The sequence below is a fragment of the Cheilinus undulatus genome, unplaced genomic scaffold (genome assembly GCF_018320785.1).
Source record: "Cheilinus undulatus unplaced genomic scaffold, ASM1832078v1 Contig4, whole genome shotgun sequence".
Classification (NCBI taxonomy): Eukaryota; Metazoa; Chordata; class Actinopteri; order Labriformes; family Labridae; genus Cheilinus; species Cheilinus undulatus.
In genome coordinates, this window is record NW_024571691.1 from 19238 (window position 1) to 33669 (window position 14432).

General features: G+C 37.3%; 1 protein-coding gene across 2 annotated transcripts in view; it reads right to left on the reverse strand.

The window, feature by feature from the left end:
* Window positions 1–3230: 3230 nt before the first annotated feature.
* Window positions 3231–14432, reverse strand: part of cd99l2 (CD99 molecule-like 2) — a 49143-nt gene continuing 37941 nt past the window's right edge. For both annotated transcript variants that reach the window (XM_041782482.1, XM_041782481.1), the window contains 2 exons: window positions 11491–11556; window positions 3231–4598 (listed from right to left, as the gene is read on the reverse strand). In XM_041782482.1, the coding sequence (XP_041638416.1) occupies window positions 4537–4598; window positions 11491–11556 (128 nt within the window). In that variant the 3' untranslated portion in view covers window positions 3231–4536. The remainder of the gene's footprint in view (window positions 4599–11490; window positions 11557–14432) is intronic.

Sequence of the window (14432 nt, forward strand, 5' to 3'; positions counted from 1 at the left end):
CTGTCACAGGCTTTAACCAGAGCTCCCAGCTGGATGTGGAAGCTCCCAGGCCAAGTCTGAGGACACTCTTTCCTCATTTTCTACTTCAATCTTAACCTTTGTGTCACAACCTAAAGTGAGGTCTGGGACGTGGATCAACTGGTACATAAACTCTCTCACCAATATTGCTTTCAGACAGACAGAGTTGTGGTTCTGGCTCCATTCTGGAGTCTCAGAACCTTGGCATCCCTGCTGATGATGGCATGATCAGAGCAGAATTCAGCATGTTTATAACAGGATCACTGAAGCCCATTACCTAGGGTCTGGTTTTCAGAGAAGTGCCATAAAACCACAGATGTGTAGGATATCAGACCAAAGAGAAATCTGTGAATGATTTCAGACTCTGCTAAATCAGAGCTTTCTCACTCAGGATAGACACACGGGACTCCACGAGTCCAATTGGCTGTACGGAACAAGCTCACTCAACAGGAAGCTCTACCCATCTACAAAAAAGTTAAGCAAAGGTTTTAGCAAAAGTCAAGTCAGGTACAAAGAGTAAAAAGAGTGAGTGAAGAGTGTAAACACGCACTAAGAGTAAGGGTTAATAAGGAGCACATGGATGCTCGGCTAATAGTACAAACACAGAACAGCTCACAACAATATGTACAACCAACAACTCTCCAAAAGCACTCAGTATGACACGATCCTAAAGCTAACGGCGGCTAATGGCATCTACACAGCTAAAGCACAGGTCTACATCTTTAAAACGCTTAGAATCTCAGTCAGTATGTGGCAGCAAATTCACATCTTCTCTTCTTCCCTCTGGTTTTTATTCTACTGGCAGTATGTTATCACACATTAGGCCATTAGGCAGACATTTGGTGACTGCACAAAAATCTTAATTTAACTGTTCCTTTGATGGAACAAATTCCAAATACTGGGTTTTAAAGTGCAAGTTTTCAATTCAGTCATACCATTGAACTGTATGAAGGTAGCCAATGATAGCAGAGTAATCTTAAAGGTACCCTGTGGAGTTTATTGCTACACTGCTGCTACAGAGAAGCATCCTACACAGTCCTGGTTTAGGTCATGCTTCATGCACGCTTTCACAATTTCACCAAAAGGAATAAAGGCTAGTGGACGTAACAACAAAAGTTGAATGATGTACCAGGGCGCTTGCAGACGTGTATTTATTTATTTTATTTGGGAATTGACCTTTAGTCTACAAACACACATGTAACACCTGCAAACACAAGTTCCCACAAAAATAATACAAATCTGCAATCCATAAAGTGCAGGGGCCTACTCCTAAAACATCTGCAGGGCTATTCAGTGGTCGCCATGAAACAGAAAGTTGGCTTTTTAGCTTCTCAAAACACTGGTAGAGCCATGAATCAAAATTTTGGAAAGAAAAGGAGAGAAAATTTTGGAAAATTCTGCCAAATTCAAGAGGTTGGTCTTGAAAAAACCCTCAGAGGGGTTCCTCTGGTCCAAATACTGGTAAGGTCCATAGAGCGGAAAAGACCATGCTGGCTTGTCAAAAATGATATCTCGTCCTAAAAATGCAAGTTACTGAGTCTTAAACCATTAAAGCCTGAGAACACAAATTATAACCAGAAAATTCTCATTTTTTGGAACTGAAATGTTTATTTCACTTTCTACTGAAATTAAAAAACATCAAAATTTCCATAAAATTTAACATATATATTTTTTGTATCTTACTGATACATTAGGTGGTTTTTGATAACTAATAATCCACTTGAGGGCATTTTTATCATTTATCAGATTGTATTCAGAAGTTTTTTTTAGTAATTTATTGATCATATTCATTAGATAGAGGTATCATAAAAGTATGTATCAAAAATGATACAACAGGCTTTAAGGGGTTAAGCATTCAAGATGCAAACTTCCTGATACTCAAAATTATTTTTGAGGATTTTATTTTAATCATAACAATCAATCAAATTGGTGGTGTAAACAATGTTTTCTGCAAGTTACTTATAGTTTGCTCAGAGCTCTTTTTTCTTATATTTTCTAGTTGACTAAATAGGACCCTCTGGCATTTAAAAAGAGGCTACAACAGACAATAATGACCATCACATTCATTTCTCATATTTATATTATATTTGTGGGAAATTATCACTTTTTTTAAAGCCAGCAATTTTTACTCTCTAAGAAACTTGATAAACCTCTGCAAATTTTAAAGTTATTACATTTTGGAGAAATTTACTTTTCAGTAGGCAACGCTATTATGTTTGTGGATTGTTCGCCATGAATCAGGAAGTAGTTTTTTCAGAGTCTTAAAGACAGTTGCAGCCATGAATCTTAGCACCATTTATATCAATTTTGGATCAAGTACCAAATAAAAAAAACGAGATAGTGTGGGCCAAAAGCCCTGTTTAGAAATATAGGTAAGAAACAGGTAATACAATCAATAAAGTCAAAACTTAATTTTTATAATTGGTGCATATGTGCACCAAACATTAAACAGACAAAGGGGTTAGCAAATAATTGATCATAAATCAACAGTAAACTTGTTTTTTTCCTGCTGTGAGTTTGGCCGTTTTATCATGGCACTCTATGGGAACTGACTCACTACAGGAGGCTGCCCCTAGTGGACACTTTTTAAAAAACAGAGAAACTCCACAGGATAACTTTAATTGTTGTCTTTAGCTTTTTTAATGTGTGCTTTGGGCATCAGTAATTGAGAGTATTTTTTAAGGGATCATCTTTGTAGAGAATCTCAGTCTTGTAAGCTTAATTAACCACCATATAAATAAGATAAGGATAAATTCTTCTGTACACACAACTCAACGCTAACACAACAAAGCAAAATAGGAATAAGAGTAGCTCGTATTATCTTTAAGTCACATTTCATATGGTTACTGCCTTTCCATGAGCCTTTAAACTGCCTGATTTTCTCCAACGCTAATCATTCATACTTCATTTATTATGATGAAGATTAATTTCATTTAACGGACAGAAAAGTGCATTTTTAAGCTTCAATCAATCAAAGTGAAACCGGTTAAGCTAGCTATGTTTTTATGCTACATTAGCTGTTGAGACTCTTTTGGCATTAAATTAAATTCAGAGATTATTCAGGCGGGATTTTCTCTAAAATTTCAGCATTTTTATTTTTTGAGCTCTTCGCTCCTCCCACTGAGCCGGTCAGCCTTTCACAAAGACGCCAGTTCACGTGAGAAACAATCTTGTTCAGGCTTCCTTCATTAGGCATCGTTGTTAAAGGCTAATTGAAAAAACAACCTAGTCTATTTTTAATGTTGAGATATTTACACTATAAAAAGTCACAGGTTAAGTAGACAGAAATGTTCAGATGCCTTAGTTCACTGCAAAAAGATCAAAGGTGAATAAGGCAACTTTGTACATGAAGGTACGAGGACGATGGGGGCAGCAACAAATTACGCAACAGACGTAATCAGCCATCAGGTGGGACAACCCCTATTCTATCTCAGCTATTTATCATCCCTAAAGGCTAACGGCAACGCCCATATAAGGGCAAAACGCCATTAAACTTCCAGTAATAGTTTAATAAACAGAATCATCATTGATCATGGCCTCCTCATAAACAGAATCTAAAAACGGAATCAAAATGTCACATTTTACAGGTTTAAGGAATTCTCAATAACTTCATATGAGTTTACAGCCGTGTGCCAACAACAGGAGACGCCATAGTGAGACGGCGACAGGGGCCGGTGTGGGACTGGTGAAAAAACCTCTGCTTCAAGGAAAAACTGAAATTTACCAGCAGCGGATTCCAAATGTAAGAGACGGCGGCGTCCAGTGATGTCTGATGCTGTTGGGACACAGAGAGCAAACAGGAGCTTTAATTTACTCTAACATGATCGTTTCTGCATTAATTCACACATTAAAATTCACCAGTAAGATCCAATCCATCCAGGAATTCAGACATTTTGGATTCAAAAATGTGCACATAAAAAAAAAAAAAAACAAAATAAACAAAACAAAACAAAAAAACTCCTTGAAGTGAGAGTGTAGAGAAGCCAGGGCGAGTCACAGTAGAGTTCAGCTCTTTAAACCAATCCTTAAATACTCCTTCACTTATCACGCTCTGCTCTGCTGCTAATCTCTAAAATCCAATCAACCAATCACTGAGCTAATCCAGACCACTGACAGACGCTCTATCTCTCAGACACAAACACTCATCTCTTTTCCAAACGCCAGCGTGTTTGTGGCGAGCTAAATGCTACATCAACGCTCCGGCTAACGACGACGACGCATTAACCGGCTCTATCAGTGGCGTTCAAACAGGAAACAATAAATGACTATTTACACAAATGTTTGGCAAAGTTTCACACACGGTCGGTCATGTTTACAGCTGAGGAGAGCAATCAGTTCACATTCGGCTTAAAGGACTACAAATCCCATCATCCTCTGCAGCACGGGGCTGCAGGATCAACACAGAGGTGATACAGGAGGATGCTGGTACTGCAGCATGTCTGTGTGGTGGTGGGGGGTGGAGGTGGTGGTGGTGGGGGGGGGGGGGGTGTAGGTGTGTTGTTGTTGTTGTGGTTTGTATTAGACGGGGTTCTCCTCAGTCGGGGGTTCAGCATTGGCTGGCTCCAGGAGGGTCTGCTGGACTGCAAAGACAAAAAACAGGACCATTAGGGATGCTTTAGGGTAGGGACCCAGGCCCCGGGCCCCGGGCCTCAATCAGAGGGTGCTTCATAAAAGTATGGAGTCATTATTGGTAAAAAAAACTCAGTCTGTCTCTAACATTCAGACTTCTGGACCTCAGTCTCAGGTTTGTCTCCAGTCTTTCCATCCAAACCTGCCTCCTGGTTCTTAGATTTCCTCTGTGTTCTAAAAGTCTGCTTGAGCTCAGATCTAACATCCTGCACTCCTGGTCGGTTTGTTTAACTGATTCTTCAGTTGAAAATAGAAATGAAAAAAATCTATGGAAGGAGATTTGTGTCAACAAGATTCAAACAAAACTTTTTCAGTATCAAACAAAACTTAGCATTTGAGAACAAAAAAATGTGATCCAAGCAAAAAAATCTTCACATCAAGAGAACAAATTTGAAATAGCAACCAAATTATTAGTCTCTGAATGTTGGACATCTATCTTTTTGTTTCCAGTTCCTGTTTTTCTCTCTCAGTGCTCAGACTTTTGCTCTAGCTCCTCGGTTTTGCTTTTGCACTGCCTGATCCTTTGTTTGCATTTCTTGAGTTTTTGCTCTCAGTTCTGGCACACGTCATGTGTGGGAGGGCTTTTCTGAGGCGTTTCCCTATTGGCCAGCGAGTTTTGGAGTGACAGCTCAGTCACTCCAGATACTCCAGAAGTTTTGTTCAGCTCATGTCTGGGAAATTTGAAGAAACCAGCGGACTATTGTTTTTGCATCAGTTTGACTGAATCACCGACGCTTTATTAAATCTAACTATTGATTGAACAGGTCTATCTGTCAGTGCAGTAGTAGATAACACATACGTGTTTTATCAGTTTTTCCAGCCACTTCAGGTGTCGTCCTTGCTTTGTACATAAACTATCATCAGCTAATTCACTAGCTCAGCGGTAATATAGATGTCTGTCACTCAGGAGACCAGGGTTCAATTATTGATGTCTGTATGGTTTCTTTTTTAAAATGATTTTTCTGGGATAAAAACGCTATGAACCCCTCTCTGTGTCCTCACTGGGCTCTGTTAATGTAGCGTACAGATCCCAGGTCAGGTAAAAAAACCCTGATGCCAGATCAGCTGTCGTATAAATCAGCTGCTATTTTACAGCTTAAACAACAATATTTAGTGTATTATTAGGCTGTTAGGTAATATTAGTTGATACATTCTGTGATGATGTGTGACGTATCCGTGCTCAGGCCTGGATACGCTGGACAGTGTGAGTGCAGGCCAAGGGGGGGACAGGGGAGGTGGGTCAAATGGCTTTAACACAGTACAAGCACAAATTGCCTAGTGTGAGTGCCATAGATGAATGCGGTCTTATCTGTCGCCCATGTGCCCAGTACACACTGACTGAGTAGTCATCTGCCCAGTAAAGGGGCTCAGACTGTTAACTAAAGTACAAACAGTTCAGAATTCAGTAGTTATTTAGCAGTTTTTTATTCCAGAAAATCATTTCAAAAAAGAAACCAGACATCATTAATTATTAAATAGCGGGACACAAACCCCAGTCTCCTGAGTGACAGACATCTATATTACCGCTGAGCTAGTGAACTAGCTGATGACGTAGGCGTAGTTTACGTACAAAGCAAGGACAACACCTGAAGTGGCTGAAAAAACTGATAAAACACGTATGTGTACGAAACAATACAACATCTACTACTGCACTGACAGATAGACCTGTTTAATCAAAAGTTAGATTTAATAAAGCGTCGGTGATTCAGTCAAAGTAACGCAAAAATGATAGTCTGCTGGTGCCCTCAAATTTCTAAGATGTGAGCTGAAGAACAACTTCTGGAGCATCTGGAGTGACTGAGCCAGCAATCCAAAACTCGCTGGCAAATAGGGATACGCCGCAGAATAGGCCGCCCACACGTGAGATTTGTGTCAGCACTGAGACCCAAATCATGAGATCATCAGCCCACTAACATTAAACTAAACTGAATAGACGTTCATCAGTCACTAACATTAAACTAAACTGAATAGACGTTCATCAGTCACTAACATTAAACTAAACTGAATAGACGTTCATCAGTCACTAACATTAAACTAAACTGTGAATAGACGTTCATCAGTCACTAACATTAAACTAAACTGTGAATAGACGTTCATCAGTCACTAACATTAAACTAAACTGAATAGACGTTCATCAGTCACTAACATTAAACTAAACTGTGAATAGACGTTCATCAGTCACTAACATTAAACTAAACTGAATAGACGTTCATCAGTCACTAACATTAAACTAAACTGAATAGACGTTCATCAGTCACTAACATTAAACTAAACTGAATAGACGTTCATCAGTCACTAACATTAAACTAAACTGAATAGACGTTCATCAGTCACTAACATTAAACTAAACTGAATAGACGTTCATCAGTCACTAACATTAAACTAAACTGAATAGACGTTCATCAGTCACTATCATTAAACTAAACTGAATAGACGTTCATCAGTCACTATCATTAAACTAAACTGAATAGAGCTTCATCAGTCACTAACATTAAACTAAACTGAATAGGCGTTCATCAGTCACTAACATTAAACTAAACTGAATAGACGTTCATCAGTCACTAACATTAAACTAAACTGTGAATAGACGTTCATCAGTCACTAACATTAAACTAAACTGTGAATAGGCGTTCATCAGTCACTAACATTAAACTAAACTGTGAATAGGCGTTCATCAGTCACTAACATTAAACTAAACTGTGAATAGACGTTCATCAGTCACTAACATTAAACTAAACTGTGAATAGGCGTTCATCAGTCACTAACATTAAACTAAACTGTGAATAGGCGTTCATCAGTCACTAACATTAAACTAAACTGAATAGAGCGTTCATCAGTCACTATCATTAAACTAAACTGTGAATAGGCGTTCATCAGTCACTAACATTAAACTAAACTGAATAGGCGTTCATCAGTCACTAACATTAAACTAAACTGAATAGGCGTTCATCAGTCACTAACATTAAACTAAACTGAATAGGCGTTCATCAGTCACTAACATTAAACTAAACTGAATAGGCGTTCATCAGTCACTAACATTAAACTAAACTGAATAGACGTTCATCAGTCACTAACATTAAACTAAACTGAATAGGCGTTCATCAGTCACTAACATTAAACTAAACTGAATAGGCGTTCATCAGTCACTAACATTAAACTAAACTGAATAGGCGTTCATCAGTCACTATCATTAAACTAAACTGAATAGACGTTCATCAGTCACTATCATTAAACTAAACTGAATAGGCGTTCATCAGTCACTAACATTAAACTAAACTGAATAGACGTTCATCAGTCACTAACATTAAACTAAACTGAATAGCGTTCATCAGTCACTAACATTAAACTAAACTGTGAATAGCGTTCATCAGTCACTAACATTAAACTAAACTGTGAATAGGCGTTCATCAGTCACTAACATTAAACTAAACTGTGAATAGACGTTCATCAGTCACTAACATTAAACTAAACTGTGAATAGACGTTCATCAGTCACTAACATTAAACTAAACTGAATAGACGTTCATCAGTCACTAACATTAAACTAAACTGAATAGACGTTCATCAGTCACTAACATTAAACTAAACTGAATAGACGTTCATCAGTCACTAACATTAAACTAAACTGAACAGACGTTCATCAGTCACTAACATTAAACTAAACTGAATAGACGTTCATCAGTCACTAACATTAAACTAAACTGTGAATAGACGTTCATCAGTCACTAACATTAAACTAAACTGTGAATAGACGTTCATCAGTCACTAACATTAAACTAAACTGTGAATAGACGTTCATCAGTCACTAACATTAAACTAAACTGTGAATAGACGTTCATCAGTCACTAACATTAAACTAAACTGTGAATAGACGTTCATCAGTCACTAACATTAAACTAAACTGTGAATAGACGTTCATCAGTCACTAACATTAAACTAAACTGTGAATAGACGTTCATCAGTCACTATCATTAAACTAAACTGAATAGACGTTCATCAGTCACTAACATTAAACTAAACTGAATAGACGTTCATCAGTCACTAACATTAAACTAAACTGTGAATAGACGTTCATCAGTCACTAACATTAAACTAAACTGAATAGACGTTCATCAGTCACTAACATTAAACTAAACTGTGAATAGACGTTCATCAGTCACTAACATTAAACTAAACTGTGAATAGACGTTCATCAGTCACTAACATTAAACTAAACTGAATAGACGTTCATCAGTCACTAACATTAAACTAAACTGTGAATAGACGTTCATCAGTCACTAACATTAAACTAAACTGTGAATAGACGTTCATCAGTCACTAACATTAAACTAAACTGAATAGACGTTCATCAGTCACTAACATTAAACTAAACTGAATAGACGTTCATCAGTCACTATCATTAAACTAAACTGTGAATAGACGTTCATCAGTCACTAACATTAAACTAAACTGAATAGACGTTCATCAGTCACTAACATTAAACTAAACTGTGAATAGACGTTCATCAGTCACTAACATTAAACTAAACTGAATAGACGTTCATCAGTCACTAACATTAAACTAAACTGAATAGACGTTCATCAGTCACTAACATTAAACTAAACTGAATAGACGTTCATCAGTCACTAACATTAAACTAAACTGAATAGACGTTCATCAGTCACTAACATTAAACTAAACTGAATAGACGTTCATCAGTCACTAACATTAAACTAAACTGAATAGACGTTCATCAGTCACTAACATTAAACTAAACTGAATAGACGTTCATCAGTCACTAACATTAAACTAAACTGAATAGACGTTCATCAGTCACTAACATTAAACTAAACTGAATAGACGTTCATCAGTCACTAACATTAAACTAAACTGAATAGACGTTCATCAGTCACTAACATTAAACTAAACTGAATAGACGTTCATCAGTCACTATCATTAAACTAAACTGAATAGACGTTCATCAGTCACTATCATTAAACTAAACTGAATAGACGTTCATCAGTCACTAACATTAAACTAAACTGAATAGACGTTCATCAGTCACTAACATTAAACTAAACTGAATAGACGTTCATCAGTCACTAACATTAAACTAAACTGTGAATAGACGTTCATCAGTCACTAACATTAAACTAAACTGTGAATAGACGTTCATCAGTCACTAACATTAAACTAAACTGTGAATAGACGTTCATCAGTCACTAACATTAAACTAAACTGTGAATAGACGTTCATCAGTCACTAACATTAAACTAAACTGTGAATAGACGTTCATCAGTCACTAACATTAAACTAAACTGTGAATAGACGTTCATCAGTCACTAACATTAAACTAAACTGAATAGACGTTCATCAGTCACTAACATTAAACTAAACTGAATAGACGTTCATCAGTCACTAACATTAAACTAAACTGAATAGACGTTCATCAGTCACTAACATTAAACTAAACTGAATAGACGTTCATCAGTCACTAACATTAAACTAAACTGAATAGACGTTCATCAGTCACTAACATTGAACTAAACTGAATAGATGTTCATCAGTCACTAACATTAAACTAAACTGAATAGACGTTCATCAGTCACTAACATTAAACTAAACTGAATAGACGTTCATCAGTCACTAACATTAAACTAAACTGTGAATAGACGTTCATCAGTCACTAACATTAAACTAAACTGTGAATAGACGTTCATCAGTCACTAACATTAAACTAAACTGTGAATAGACGTTCATCAGTCACTAACATTAAACTAAACTGTGAATAGAGCGTTCATCAGTCACTATCATTAAACTAAACTGTGAATAGACGTTCATCAGTCACTAACATTAAACTAAACTGTGAATAGACGTTCATCAGTCACTAACATTAAACTAAACTGTGAATAGACGTTCATCAGTCACTAACATTAAACTAAACTGTGAATAGACGTTCATCAGTCACTATCATTAAACTAAACTGTGAATAGACGTTCATCAGTCACTAACATTAAACTAAACTGTGAATAGACGTTCATCAGTCACTAACATTAAACTAAACTGTGAATAGACGTTCATCAGTCACTAACATTAAACTAAACTGTGAATAGACGTTCATCAGTCACTAACATTAAACTAAACTGTGAATAGACGTTCATCAGTCACTATCATTAAACTAAACTGAATAGACGTTCATCAGTCACTAACATTAAACTAAACTGAATAGACGTTCATCAGTCACTAACATTAAACTAAACTGAATAGACGTTCATCAGTCACTATCATTAAACTAAACTGAATAGACGTTCATCAGTCACTATCATTAAACTAAACTGAATAGACGTTCATCAGTCACTAACATTAAACTAAACTGAATAGACGTTCATCAGTCACTAACATTAAACTAAACTGAATAGACGTTCATCAGTCACTAACATTAAACTAAACTGTGAATAGACGTTCATCAGTCACTATCATTAAACTAAACTGAATAGACGTTCATCAGTCACTAACATTAAACTAAACTGAATAGACGTTCATCAGTCACTAACATTAAACTAAACTGAATAGACGTTCATCAGTCACTAACATTAAACTAAACTGAATAGACGTTCATCAGTCACTAACATTAAACTAAACTGAATAGACGTTCATCAGTCACTAACATTAAACTAAACTGAATAGACGTTCATCAGTCACTAACATTAAACTAAACTGTGAATAGACGTTCATCAGTCACTAACATTAAACTAAACTGAATAGACGTTCATCAGTCACTATCATTAAACTAAACTGAATAGACGTTCATCAGTCACTAACATTAAACTAAACTGAATAGACGTTCATCAGTAAAGCTGTTTACCTTGTGGTTCGGTGGCGACCACCGCCTCAGGGTTCTCAGCCTTCACCATGTCAGTGTTCAGAGACTCTGAGAACAGAAACACACGGTTAGCTTCCATAAATACAGTAAACCTGCTGTTCAAATGCACTTTTAACACCTGTATTTGACATAAAACTAGTCCGTGTCCTATGTACCCCTGTGACAGTGATGGATTTTTTAACGAGGTTTTGACTCAGAACAGCCTCACCACCAAATAGAAACAATATCAATAAGTGCTAGTTAATACCTGCTAGTTAGGACAAATATTTATGACCAGGAATCATGTCTTCCTTTACAAAGTGGTCCTGACTGAACTATGATTAATGCTCTTCATTATGTCTTCTGTGAGGCTGGACAGTTGGATATTTGTCTTGTAAGACCATGAGAGAGGAACAGTGAAGAGACAAAGATGTCTGATGGCTCAGAGAAGTTTCTCCATCATGAGTGATGTTAAACTTCCTGTGGTGAAGCACTGATTGGTCCTCAGACATCTGCTGCAGCATGATGGCTGATCACTAAGTGGTGTAGATGCACTGCTCCATTATTCTCTCTATAGACAACTCTATTAGCAACATTTACCCAGCGTTTTAGTTTCATGAAGAAAAAATATACAAACCACACCACAGACTAATCAATGGCTGTATCGTATTGGCGTGAGACTGACAGGCAGATTGGTGCAGCATCAGCAGTTTTGTGGGCTTTGTGCTGGACCATTGTGGTTTAGAGGGAGCTGAACCAGAAGGCTGAACTTTCGATTTACTAGTCAATCTACCTCCCAGCCCTCACCTGTGGTCATGAACTTTGGGTAATGACTGAAAGAATGAGACCGTGGATATAAGCGGCTAAAATGTTGAGGGTGTTTGGGATCTGCCTTAGAGATAGGCGGAGGAGCTCAGACATCGGAACGAAACTAGGAGTGCTCCGTCGCATCAAAAGGAGCCAGGTGAGGTGGATAAGGCATCTGATCACAATGCCTCCTGGATGCCTCACTTTGGGGGGTTTCCAGGCACATTAAGCCTGGACTAAAGATTGGACTATGGTGATAAAGATTGGACTATGGTGATAAAGATTGGACTATGGTGGTAAAGACTGGCCAATGTTGGTAAAGATTGGACTATGGTGGTAAAGACTGGCCAATGTTGGTAAAGATTGGACTATGGTGGTAAAGACTGGCCAATGTTGGTAAAGATTGGACTATGGTGGTAAAGATTGGACTATGGTGATAAAAAATGGACTATGGTGATAAAGATTGGACTATGTTGGTAAAGACTGGACTATGGTGATAAAGATTGGACTATGTTGGTAAAGATTGGACTATAGTGGTAAAGATTGGACTATGGTGATAAAGATTGGACTACGCTGGTAAAGACTGGACTATGGTGGTAAAGATTGATGTATGATGGTAAAAATTGGACTATGGTGGTAAAAACTGGACTAAGGTGATAAAGACTGGCCAATGTTGGTAAAGATTGGACTATGATGGTAAAGAATGTACAATGGTGGTAAAGACTGGACTATGGTGGTAAAGACTGGACTATTACAGAAAAGATTGGGCTATGATGGTAAGGAATGTACAATGGTGGTATAGATAGGGATATGGAGGTAAAGATTGGGCAATGATGGTAAAGAATGGATTATGGTGGAAAAAACTGGAATATGGTGATAAAAATTGGACTATAGTGGTAAAGATTGGAAAATGGTGGTAAAGATTGGACTATGATTGTAAAGATTGGGCTATGGTGATAAAGATTGGACTATGGGGGTAAAGATTGGACCATGGTGGTAAAGATTGGACTATAGTGATAAAGATTGGACTATGGTGGTAAAGATTGGACTATGGGGGTAAAGATTGGACCATGGTGGTAAAGATTGGACTATAGTGATAAAGATTGGACTATGGTGGTAAAGATTGGACTATGGTGGTAAAGATTGGACAATGGTGGTAAAGATTGGACTATGGTGATAAAGATTGGACTTTTGTGGTAAAGATTGGACTATGGTGGTAAAGATTGGACTTTTGTGGTAAAGACTGGACTATGGTGGTAAAGATTGGGCTATGATGATAAAGATTGGACTATGGTGGTAAAAATTGGGCTATGATGATAAAGATTGGACTATGGTGATAAAAAATGGACTATGGTGATAAAGATTGGACTATGTTGGTAAAGACTGGACTATGGTGATAAAGATTGGACTATGTTGGTAAAGATTGGACTATAGTGGTAAAGATTGGTTAGTTAGTTTCCACAACTAACTTTTCCACTGCTAGCTGGTAAGTGAAATTTAGTACCAGCCAGGCAGATATTTTACCAGCCAACAAAATAAAAACAGCTTTTAAGTGTTGTTATTTGTTATCAGTATTATTTAACATGTCATCCGGGTCTTGTATGCGATTCTCAATCAGTATTTTAATAGTATGCACTAATACTAGCAATACTGTACGCTTAAATATGAATAACTGTTTCAAAACGTAAGTGTAATATTTGGGTTAATAAATTCTGTAGTATTCTTACTACAGTGCAAAAAGAATCTTTCAGTAAGGAATTTTACCTAAATCACTAACTTCAGCCTTCTTTGGACAGTTGAGACATAAGATGATCTATGATACATGAGCTATTAGCCCACCATCTCTCCAAGAAATGCCTACTAGCAGCCGGTGGATGAGACTGGGGGGTAGGGGCAGCAGCAGCAACTACTAACTACTACTTCTTCTACAAGCAAGTACAGTAACAACCAGCTATCCACCTCAGCACGCTGTGAATGATGTCATGACCGTCACACTTACGTGACCAAAGGTCGTCTTGGCCTGAAATACACATTACTCTGCCAGGAAACCAGCTGATACCAGCATCATTCTCCAGTAACAAAAAAATGAATTTTTCGCTGGTAAAAAAATAACTCGCCAGAGTGGCGAGTGGTCTTAA